The sequence below is a fragment of the Hemiscyllium ocellatum genome, chromosome 7 (assembly GCF_020745735.1).
Source record: "Hemiscyllium ocellatum isolate sHemOce1 chromosome 7, sHemOce1.pat.X.cur, whole genome shotgun sequence".
NCBI lineage: Eukaryota > Metazoa > Chordata > Chondrichthyes > Orectolobiformes > Hemiscylliidae > Hemiscyllium > Hemiscyllium ocellatum.
Genome location: NC_083407.1, coordinates 47,926,782 through 47,938,765, shown reverse-complemented (window position 1 = coordinate 47,938,765; position 11,984 = coordinate 47,926,782). Strand labels below are relative to the sequence as shown.

The 11,984-nt window shown below is 38.2% G+C and overlaps 1 protein-coding gene across 1 annotated transcript in view; it reads right to left on the bottom strand.

The window, feature by feature from the left end:
* Window positions 1-3,773: 3,773 nt before the first annotated feature.
* The window catches only part of lrp2a (low density lipoprotein receptor-related protein 2a), a 290,923-nt gene continuing 282,712 nt past the window's right edge, over window positions 3,774-11,984 (bottom strand). Inside the window, exons 80-81 of the mRNA XM_060827752.1 lie at window positions 6,130-6,201; window positions 3,774-3,950 (exon numbers count right to left, since the gene is read on the bottom strand). Of these exons, the coding sequence (XP_060683735.1) occupies window positions 3,774-3,950; window positions 6,130-6,201 (249 nt within the window). The remainder of the gene's footprint in view (window positions 3,951-6,129; window positions 6,202-11,984) is intronic.

The following is an 11,984-nucleotide window of genomic DNA, read 5'->3' as shown; positions in this document are numbered from 1 at the left end:
ATTTTTCCCATGGAATAGTTTTACTTTGGTTTGACATGGAAAAAGTAGCAAATTTTTCTTGCTCCAACAAAACAATGTGAATAAGAATTGATCAGTGATCTGGAAAAAAAAAGTATATGTATAATTTACATGGATTAAAACTCTTCATAATGTTTATTTTTAAAAAAAGAACCTTTTTCAAAAAAACACAGCTTTCTACCTCTAAGCCTCAATGTGTGGAACAGGCGTAATGCACACATAATAAAGATGTCTATAATTGAAATACAGAATGGCCTACCTGTTCCTCTATTGAATTGTACATCTTTTGAAGCATATCCAAAACAATATAGAACAATTTCTATAATTCTTAATTCATCCATTGATTTTTGTATCATACCTGAGTATTTTACTGATGTATAGAATGGAGCAAATCCATAAGGTATGGTGCTTAACAATCTAAATGACCTACATAAGTGAAACCATTATTGCACACCATAATGTGTGGCATCAGCAGGTTTGCCCTGAGTAAGACACTGGTAGGGGAGTAGAGAAGTGTGCAGTTCCATGCTTGATTCCACAGTAGGATGAAGTGCCCAACAATGTACCACTGAAGATTTCCTTTGTGTTGCACCAGGACTAAAATACCCTGCCACTCATGGATGCAGGCATATAAACACATTCCTTGGTTGGAAGTGTACACATCAGGAATATGTCCAGATCTGCTGCACAGAGATAAGTAGAGAGTAATACAAGTACATTATTTGAAAAGGCAATGACAACAATCTAAATAGGTATCATTTCTTAGAAAATGGTATCAACATGTTTTACTGATGGGAGATGAAACAAAGATGTCAAGCAAGAAAGGAGGTATTAAGAGACTGAAGGAATATTTGGTCAATAACATGGGAAGTAAAGAGAATGTCAAGTGAGATGGTCAAGGAAAGAATTTCAGATTAATGAGCCTTTATGGCTTACTGCATAACACAAGAAGCTAGTGTTAGGAAAACACATGAGAATATGGTGTAGAGAAGTTGGTGGGATGGGAATTGTATTTTAAAAGTCTGAAACAAATATAGAAAAACTCAGCAAATCTGGTAGCATTTGTGTAGAGAGAAGTCGTATTAGTATTTTGAGTCCAGTATGACTCTTCTTCAGAGCTCATTGTTCAGAGTCATATTGAACTTGAACATGTCTATTTCACCGGGTGCATAATTGGCTTTTAAAGATGGCCCTCTACCAATGAAGTCAGTAATTTCTGGGATATCTGGACAATGGTGAGCTCTTCTAGGAACAGCAGATGGTAAGAAAGGGTTGGTACCTAGATGATGTGACAAAAGCCGAAGGGACAGGAGTGACTATTGATGTGGTGTGTTTGGTAAGATTTGGTATGAAATCACACTTGGCCTTGCAGCAAGAATTCCTCCAACTTGCACTTGGTCAAAAAAACTGTAAGATTCAACCCAAAGAAATTGTTACAAAATAACATTCTAGTGCAAATCTTACCAAAATATATTGTTAAATTTTCTTTTGTGTGGTACTTTGAAAGAGAACTTTAAGTGTTGACAGATAAGGTGACCATGCAGTTTAGAACTTCAGGTGGTATGGTATGTATATAAGCTATTTAGATTATTATCTCAACAAGTAAAATAACATTGAATTTCTCCCAAAAAAGTGCTTTTTAAAGTATTCCCCACACCCCACAATTTCCTTCTATAAAGAAGAACTAACGGATACTGAAGTATGATAAAATAACAATTTATTAGACATTTTGAGCAGATTTTTTTTCCAGTAACAGGTTTTTTTCTTGATCAAAGTACAATATAAATTTCATGCTAATTAAAATACATCCATCAAAATTAGCATACAAAAGATTCTAAAATATTCAAATCTTAAAGTAAAATATATAAAACTATAATCATATTAAGTACAATCAATATGGAGATGTGCAGGCCTATAACTAGTAAATTTAGGCAGCTAGTTTAGGCCATTTATTGGACGATGTCTGTTGGAATTGTACTTCAGTGTGAAGTAAGCCAAGATGAACAGTCACCCAATCATTCCTTGAATCTTGACAAATAAGAGAATATATAGAACATAGAACAGTACAGCACAGTCAGCCCACGATGTTGTGCCGACCATTGATCCTTATGTATGCACCCTCAAATTATCTGGGCCTAATCATTTTAGTATTGATCATGAGGTGTATACTTAAAATGTAATCTGTATTAACAGTCACTTGTATCCAATGCTATATTTAGTTTTACTTTCCAGATTTAAATTGTATTTACTTTTCACAGCGTATTTGATTGTAATTAAAGGAATATCTGACAATCTCACACTATTTGTATCGACAGTTTTATTTTGAATATATTTGCTCCAATATTTAAAGATAGCAAAAAAAATGTCTAAGGGTATGAGATGCACAAAGCTTTTTTTTAATCAAGTGGATGTTTTGCTCACATTTGTAACTGGACCAGAATAAACTGATTTCATTTGGTCCCCTTGAAAATGTCTGTGGTCAGAAAAGCATTGTTTTAGTAGGTGTTTTCCTCCACGTTTTTTTAGCGAAGAGTTTTAGAGTTAGAAACAAACTCTGTTCTTCCTCTCTAATTTCAAAGCTTTGATTTATAAGAACTAGAATTCCATTCAAACCAGTAAATATGACGATCCCTGTTGCACCCAGGCAAATGAACCGTTAAGCTGGAAGTCAAGTTCAAAGAAAAATGTTATTGATCCAAATTTTCTGACTGCTCCTACATTTCCTTACATAAAATGTTAGGAAGCATTTGCTACAAGTATTTGAATCTAGTCGAGCAGTCTATCTCATTATTTATTATTTAGGTTTTTATCATAAGTTGTGTAGCTACTACTTTTTGCACATGCCACCCTGGTTTTAACAGTGCTTTCCCTTATACTGTCCTGTCCTACACCCATGACCATGACTTCAGCAACAACCTGCTGACTTACAACTAATTAAAAATGAACAAAATTAAACTATTTAGATATCAGAAGAAACATTTTACAGAATTAACAGAACAAAACAATTATGAAACAATATTTTTATGAATATTTAATTCTGAATAATCAAATGAACATTTTTGTGAAGATCTTTGCTTACCTGGATTGGAGCATATCTAGACTATCTGTTTTTTTAAAAATCAGTCTTCTGCAATTAACAACTAGTTCATCATAGCTTAAGTGACCATTTATTATTTATTTCACAGTGTACAAATAATTCAAATGCTAAAGCTCCAGTGTACATGTTTTATATATATTTTCTATCATTTAGTTCCATCAAAATGTGAAGAATTCCTTCATATTATGTGGCAAGATCAGTAGTTTTCACATTTAGAATTACTTTTGTTTATATTAAGATCAGTAGTTTCATCTCAAACTTTACGTTTCCTCAGATTTCAACCTTCAATACAAATCAGCCTTTCCCTTGGCAAAATAATTGACATAATCTCTTCAAAATTTACAAATGTACAACATATTTATAACATTACATATCTCAAACTTTAACACAAGTCCAGTGCAAAGAAGTACAAAAAGTACCTCTTGATTGAAAGTTTTTTCAGATAAAAACACCAACAACAAAAAAAGCTGGCACAAAATAGTACTGAAGATAAAGGAACAGACAGATCACCTCTTTTGACAGCTATTGGCTCATTCTAAATAGCTTTAAAAGGTTTTTTTTTAACCAAATATTTATGATATGTCCAAATATGCTGGCGGTTTATAAAAATACAATGTATCAGAGGAAAGTCTGTCTCTTTCTCTAGCTCAGTTTTGAATTATGCATTTGAATCCTCTTTGACAAGAGTAGCTGTATCTTTGAAAGTATTCTCCGTAGGACTATATGTCAAAGGTTCGTCTTTTTTTGAATGCGACTTACTTGGAAGTAATCCAAAAGTATGAGAAGTGGCAGCGGTTTCTCCAAGTGGGTTATTTGTCTGTTGCTGTTTCTGGCACTAGGAAGTAGAAAATAAAGACATTCAGTTAGACAAAATCTATTTAAGTACACTGTCCTTTAGAGTGCCTGTTATGAGATTATGATTTTACTTAGTACAGGAAATGAAAACAAGCCTTGCATCGTGATATGTTTCTGATGCAGAAGGAGAATCATTACAATTGAAGTGTTGGAGCATCAGTTTCGTGCTGCTAACAAGAAAAGCAGAGTTCAAATTTTGGACTCAACAGCATCCAAAGTCTGCAAATGATACAACTTTGCCATTGCTTTCCTGCTGACTGGAAAAAGTAATACTCGTCGGACATGTCTAATAGGATATTATTGAATCATGTGATATTGATGCCTGGTCTGTGATTGAATGATAAGCACCTTCTGTGCCTACTTCTATTTTTAGCAACTATAAATTCCTCAAGCCAAATAATTGCCTCTTCATCTGCTGAGTTGCTGTGATTGAGTCTATAGAGTAGACATGATTTGGAGAAGTACAGCACAGTTTATGTCTCCTCACAAGTGCTTAAGGAAATTGTACTGATACCCCAGCAATAGGTATTGGCTCCAAAGGGGCATTGACTTCTCCTGGACATGTTTAGCAAAGACCAGTCTTTCTGTGGTAGATCAAAACCTCATCTGTCAAAGGGAAGGTTATTGAAAGCAACTTATTAGTGATTCCTGTGTTTCCCTTAATAAAGAATGTCTGCTGATAGACAGTGGTCAGGATGGTTGCTCCATACAGGGTGCTAGTATGGAATAAATATGTTATTATCACTTCATAAGTGAGGTACAGCACAGTTGGTTTCAACCAGATCTTTGGCAGTTAGCAGGTGTGCTACTACATGTGTTTTTCTATCCTAGAGAAAACAACATCAGTTTTAATGTTAAAATGAAACCTCAGCCAGTATCTCCTGGCACTAATGTAGAAACCTTGCTTTAGAACATAGAACATAGAACAATACAGCGCAGAACAGGCCCTTCGGCCCTTGTTGTGCCGATCTGTGAACTATTCTCAGCTCGTCCCCCTACACTATCCCAAAATCATCCATGTGCTTATCTAAGGATTGTTTAAATCTTCCTAATGTGGCTGAGTTGACTACATTAGCAGGTAGTGCATTCCACACCCTTACCACTCTCTGCATAAAGAACCTGCCTCTAACATCTGTCTTAAATTATCACCCTTTAATTTGTAGTTATGCCCCTTCATACACGCTGATGTCATCATTCTAGGAAAAAGACTTTCACTGTCTACCCTATCTAATCCTCTGATCGTCTTGTATGTCTCTATCAAATCCCCTCTTAGCCTTCTTCTTGCCAATGAGAATAGGTTCAAGTCTCTCAGCCTTTCCTCATAAGACCTTCCCTCCAGACCAGGCAACATCCTGGTAAATCTCCTCTGCACCTTTTCCAATGCTTCCACATCCTTCCCAAAATATGGGATCAGAACTGTACACAATTAGGTGCTGTAGCTATTCAAGAAACAACTCATATGCCTTGCAGTACTTATTTTGCTCAATTATAAAAGTCCAGGGTAGTTCCAATGTTCAGTAATGTTTGTTATTCAGGCAAGTAAAAAAACTTTGCCTTGCAATCTGAAAAAGAAAATTCTCCTCTGAATTGTGTGATTAGTCCTGGATCAACTGATATTCATTTGGGTCATTCTGGTGAACTGTATGCAGTGGTAGTAAGGAATCATATTCCAATTGTTCCACCGGAAATTTCCTAGAGTGCTAAAATACAACAAAATGTAGCTATTTCCTAATCAATCACTTTATTTTAAAAAAAACTCTGGCTCAATTAAACAAATGCTTATTTTCAAAACTGCTTAGTTAATGATTATTCATGATCAGAAATTACTTTCCAATCATTATTTGGGGGTGCCGGTATTGGACTAGTGAGGGCAAAGTTAAAAATCACACAAATCCAGGTTATAGTCGAACAGATTTATTTGGAAACACTAGCTTTCAAGACACCTTGAAAGCTGGTGCTGCCAAATAAACCTGTTCGACGATAACCTGGTGTTGTGTGCTTTTTAATTTTTTCCAATCATTGTATTAATACCCAAACAGGTTTGTTTTTTAATTTTGAAACCACATGGAATAGTGAGGTGAGCAGTCAACATTTTATAACTTGCACTTAATTATGAGGCAAAATTACATTTGTTGTTAAGGAGGTGAATGAAGAGTTACCTCTGTATACACAGGGTTTTCAAAATTTGTCCCTTGTTTAGGTTTTCGTTTAAAAAAGTTCCACTTTGATTCCTGAAAGAAGAAAATAACATTAATGCTAACATGTGAACATGCATATATCTGGAGCTGTATTCAAAAATGCTATTGGGTAACAAATTCAGTAGGATGTACCCATTTATCAGGCAGTGAAGCATCCAATATGGTTGGTAGTGCACATGTTTATTAGGCACTGGAAGTGTGCCACCCACATTATCAGTAAAGGCAAATGTGACGATACTTTAGCTTTAAGTGTATTTTGTCCTGGTTTTTTTTAAGAAAGGAAAGGTTGAGCCTGAGGTAATGAGCAATCTAAGCCAATAAAGTAAACAACTTGGGACGCTGTGTGTTTTTTTTAATGTTAGAAAAATAGAAATGGCATCAATGCGTGGAGTCAGGTTCCCACAGAATTGGGTTTTAGTTTAGCTTTCAGCAGTTGCTGGGACTTTGAGGCTGGATGTGGAAGCTGTACATCTCTGCTACAGCTAACAAGCTTAGGTTCTCTCTTTCTGCCAGCATCATATGTGAGAGGTGAAGAGTCTGGCGCTGGAAAAGCACAGCAGGTCAGGCAGCATCCGAGGTGCAGCAGAGTTGACGTTTCAGCTATAAGCCCTTCGTTAGGCCTCATAAAAAGCTTATGCCTGAAACGTCAACCCTCCTGCTGCACTTTTTCAGTGCCACCCTTTTCGACTCTGACTCCCCAGCAGCTGCGGTCCTCACTTCCTCCTAGCATCACGAAAGACAATCTATTTTACTGAATTTCCCTATGACAAAGTGTGTTTATGGAATTTTACTATATTGGACCAGTTGCTGATTAACACTTAAATAATCTATTATTTTGTTAAGTTTTTCAATCGAGTTAAGTTACTCAGATTCCAATTTTTCTTTTTTTTTTATATGTATTTTAACTGGGGATAAGAATAAAGTATTTTCTTAAAGCTGAGTAGTGTAACCAATCAAATTATATCTGGAACACAGCATCTTATACTTGTCTTTAAATAAGATAAAAGTTAGGGTCTAGACTATCTCCTTGACATATTTTGGGGGTGGGGGGGGGGGGTGCAAGGTGGTGAGGTTTGGTCTAGTTCATAACACATGCAGTGTCTAGTCCCACATCAGAAACAGCAAGTGAAGAAAATATATTGGATCTCGGTAAAAAGCAAAGAATCAGATAGCAGTAATTGCTTCGAAGTGAAGTTAGTAGCCACTGAGGTACGATAGCCCAAATGCCTTCTTGCTGTTCAGAAATTTCCAAGTATGTTGAAGTGCTTAATGAATTTAAAACTAAGCGTTTTAGAGAGAAGAGTTTACTTTTTCTTCTCAAATGTAATTTTAGGAAAGTCTGTGTCAGAGCAGTGGGATGTATTCAAGAAGGAAACAGCGAGAGTACAAGGCCAAAATATTCCAATAACAACAAAGGGAAGGACCAACAAATCCACCAAATAATGGATGTCAAGGGATATACAGGACTGGATAAAGAGATAAAGGGAGGCTTATGGTAGATACCAAAGTCTCGACGTAGTTGAGGCATACCGACTGTGCAGGTAGAATCTTAAAAAGCAAACAGGACAAAGCAAAAGGGGATTAGAAAGAATAATGCCAGGTAAAATAAAGTAAAATCCCAAGTTATTTTAGAAATATATTAAGGGTAAAAGGTTAAAGGATTATTCTGATCCCCAGTTAAAATACATATAAAAGAAAAAAGAATTGACTAACTTAACTCTATTGGAAAACTTAACAAAATAATAGATTATTTAAATGCTAAGCAGCAACTGGTCTAATATAGTAAAATTACATAAACACACCTTGTCATAGGCAAATTCAGTAAAATAGGTTGTCTCATATGTGATGCTAGGAGTGAGTAAGGATTGCATTTGCTGGAGAGTCAGAATCGAAAAGTGTGACACTGGAAAGAATAAAGCCTATTAAAGACCATAATGTTAATTTGTGCAGGAGCCAAAGGATGTAAGTAGGGTTGTAGATGTGACAGTGTTCACTGGTGAGAGAGACAATGTGGATATAGAAATCAGGGAGAAGGGCTACGATATACTTATAGAAATGAGTGCAGATAGAGAGAAGGAGGTTGAGCAGGCCGGATGAAATGTATTTCAGGCTATTGAGTAAGACAAGGAAGGATATATTAGAGGCATTGCTAATAATTTTAAATTCCTCTCTGGCGACAGTAGATGGCAGGACGGCAAATTTAGACTACTGATTAGATTAGACTACTTACAGTGTGGAAACAGGCCCTTCGGCCCAACAAGTCCACACTGACCCGCCGAAGCGCAACCCACCCATTCCCCTACATTTATCCATTTTACCTAACACTACGGGCAATTTAGCGTGGCCAATTCACCTGACTTGCACTGTGGGAGGAAACCCACGCAGACACGGGGAGAATGTGCAAACTCCACACAGTCAGTCGCCTGAGTCGGGAATTGAATCCTGGTCTCTGGCGCTGTGAGGCACTGTGCCACCGTGCCGCCCAAATGTGGTACCGTTATTTCAGAAGGGACCAAGGGATAAATCAGGAAACTATGAGCCAGTCAGTCTAACCTCAATGGTGGGGAAACTATCAGAAACAATTCTGAGGAACAGAATTAATCTGCATTTGGAAAGGCAGGGAGTGATTAAAAACAGTTTTGTTAATAGGTGATCAAGTCTGAACTTGAATGAATTTTTCGAAGAAGTGACCAGGAGTGTTAGAAGACAGAGGGTGCTGGTGGAGGGTTGTTTTTCAGACTGGAGGCCTGTGACCAGTGGAGTGACACAAGGATCGGTGCTGGGTCCTCTACTTTTTGTCATTTACATAAATGATTTGGATGCAAGCATAAGAGATACAGTTAGTAATTTTGCAGATGACACCAAAATTGGAGGTGTAGTGGACAGTGAAGAAGGTTACCTCAGATTACAACAGGAGCTGGACCAGATGGGCCAATGGGCTGAGAAGTGGCAGATGGAGTTTAATTCAGATAAATGCAAGATGCTGCATTTTGGGAAAGCAAATCTTAGCAGGACTTATACACTTAATGGTAAGGTCCTAGGGAGTGTTGCTGAACAAAGAGACCTTGGAGTGCAGGTTCATAGCTCCTTGAAAGTGGAGTCACAGGTAGATAGGATAGTGAAGAAGGCGTTTGGTATGCTTTCTTTTATTGGTCAGAGTATTGAGCAGGAGTTGGGAGGTCATGTTGCAGTTGTACAGGACATTGTTTAGGCCACTTTTGGAATATTGCGTGCAATTCTGGTCTCCTTCATATCGGAAAGATGTTGTGAAATTTGAAAGGATTCAGAAAAAATTTACAAGGATGTTGCCAGGGTTGGAGGATTTGTGCTGTAGGGAGAGGATGAACAGGCTGGGGCTGTTTTCCCTGGAGTGCATGGATAGGGTAAATAGGCAAAGTCTTTTCCCTGGGGTTGGGGAGTCCAGAATTAAAGGGCATAGGTTTAGGGTGAGAGAGGAAAGATATAAAAGAGGCCTAAAGGGCAGCCTTTTCACGCAGAGGGTGGTACGTGTATGGAATGAGCTGCCAGAGGATGTGGTGAAGGCTGGTATAATTGCAACATTTAAGAGGCATTTGGATGGGCATATGAATAGGAAGGGTTTGGAAGGATATGGGCCAGGTGCTGGCAGGTGGGACTAGATTGGGTTGGGATATCTGGTCGGCATGGACAGGCTGGACCGAAGGGTCTGTTTCCATGCTGTACATCTCTATAACTCTATGAGTGTAGTTGAATGCAATGCGTTTGACATAGGTCACTTGGACTTCAGCAAGACTATTGAAAAGGGCTCACGTGGAAGATTGACAACGAAGGTAAGAGCCCATGAGATTCAGAGAAATTTGGCTAATTGGATCCAGAATTAGCTGTGATAGTAGGCAAGGGGTAACAGTTGAGGGGTGTTTTTCTTTTTGATTAGAAGCCTGTGTCCAGTGCGGTTCAGCAGGGATCAGTGATTGGGGCCTTGCTGTTTGTGGTACACAATCCATTTAGACTTGAATGTAAGAGATTGATCAGTAAGTTCATGGATGATACAAAAATTGATGCGGTGGTAAATAATGAGGAGAACAGCCTTAAAAACTAGCAGAAGACAGCCAACAAAATAGCAATAAGGGATGAGAAGGTGAATATGAAAGTAATTTAGCTAGTAATATAAAAGGTATGACAGAGTTAAGATTGAAGATTGGAACACTGGAAAGTGTAGCTGCTGTATTGGTAATGGGAAACAAAGAAATGGCAAAGGAACTGAACATTGCATCAGTATTTATGGTGGAAGATACCAATAGCAGAGCACAACTTCATGAGAATCAGGAGGCAGAGGTGAGTGTAGTGGCCATCACTAAGGAGAAGATGTTGGGGAACCTGAAAATTCAGAAGGAGAATAAATCACCCAGATTGGCTGGACTACATCCCAGGATTCTGGAGGAGAGATGGAGGCATTGGTGGTGATCTTTCAGGAATCATAGCAGTCAGAGAGAATTCCAGAGAAATGAGAAATAGCTAATTCAACATCCTGTTTAAGAAGGGAAGGAGGCAGAATACAGGAAACGGTAGGCCAGTTAGCCTGACCCCAATGGTAGTTAATACATTAGAGTCTGTTATTAAGATAAGATTGCAGAGTACTTGGAAGTGCATGGTAAAATAGGATTGAGTCAAAATGGCTACATCGAGTAGAGATCATACTTAATAAATCTGTTAGAATTCTTTGAGGAGGTAACAAACAAGTTAGACAAAGGAGAGCCAGTGGATATGATCTATTTGGATTTCCAAAAGGCTTTTGACAAGGTGCTGCACAGGAGGCTGCTCAATAAGATAAGGTCTCATGATGTTCGGGGCAATGTACTAACATGGATAGAGGATGGGCTGACTAGCAGAAGGCAGAGAGTGGAGATAAAAGGGGTCTCATTCAGTATGACTGCAGATGACTCATGGAGTTCCGCTGGAGTCTGTATTAACATCAACATGCAGGTTCAATTGGTAATTAGGAAGACAAATGCAATATTTGCATTTATTTTGAAAGGGTAGAATACAAGAACAGGGATTTACTCCTGATCCTGTACATGGCTCTGGTCAGACGACATTTGAGATATTACATTTGTGCATCATATCTATTGAAAAATGTGCTGGACTCGGAGAGGGTCCAGAGGAGGTTTACAAGAAAGCTGGTGGCTCAGTGGTTAACATTGCTGCCTCACAGCGCCAACGATCTGGGTTCAATTCCAACCTCGGGCAACTGTCTGTGTGATGTTTGCACATTCTTCATGTGTCTGCATGAGTTTCCTCCCACAATCTAAAGATGTGCAGGTTAGATGGATTGGTCATGCTAAATTGCTCCATAGTGTTCAGAAATGTGTAGGTTAAGTGTGTTAGTCAGAGGTAAATGTAGGAATGATAGGATAGGGGACCAAGTCGGGGTGGGTTGCTCTTTGGAGCATCAATGTGGACGTGTTGGGCTGAATGGCCTGTATCCACACTGTTGGGATTCTATGATCCTGGGGATGAAGGACTTGTCATATAAGGAGGAGTTGAGGAATCTAGGTCTGTACTCAAATGTCTTCAGAAGGATAAAGGAGGATCCCATTGAAACTTACAGGTTACTGAAAGGCCGAATAGACTGGATGTAGAGAAAATGTTTCCATTAAGAGAAACTAAGACCTGAGTGTACAGCCTCAGAGTGAAGGGATAACTCTTTATAACTGAGATGAGGATGCATTTCTTCAGCCAGACAGCCAGGTGAATCTGTGGAACTCATTGTCACAGATGGCTGTGGAGGCCATGGCATCGAGCGCATTTAAGGCAGAGATTGAAAGGTTCTTAATTAG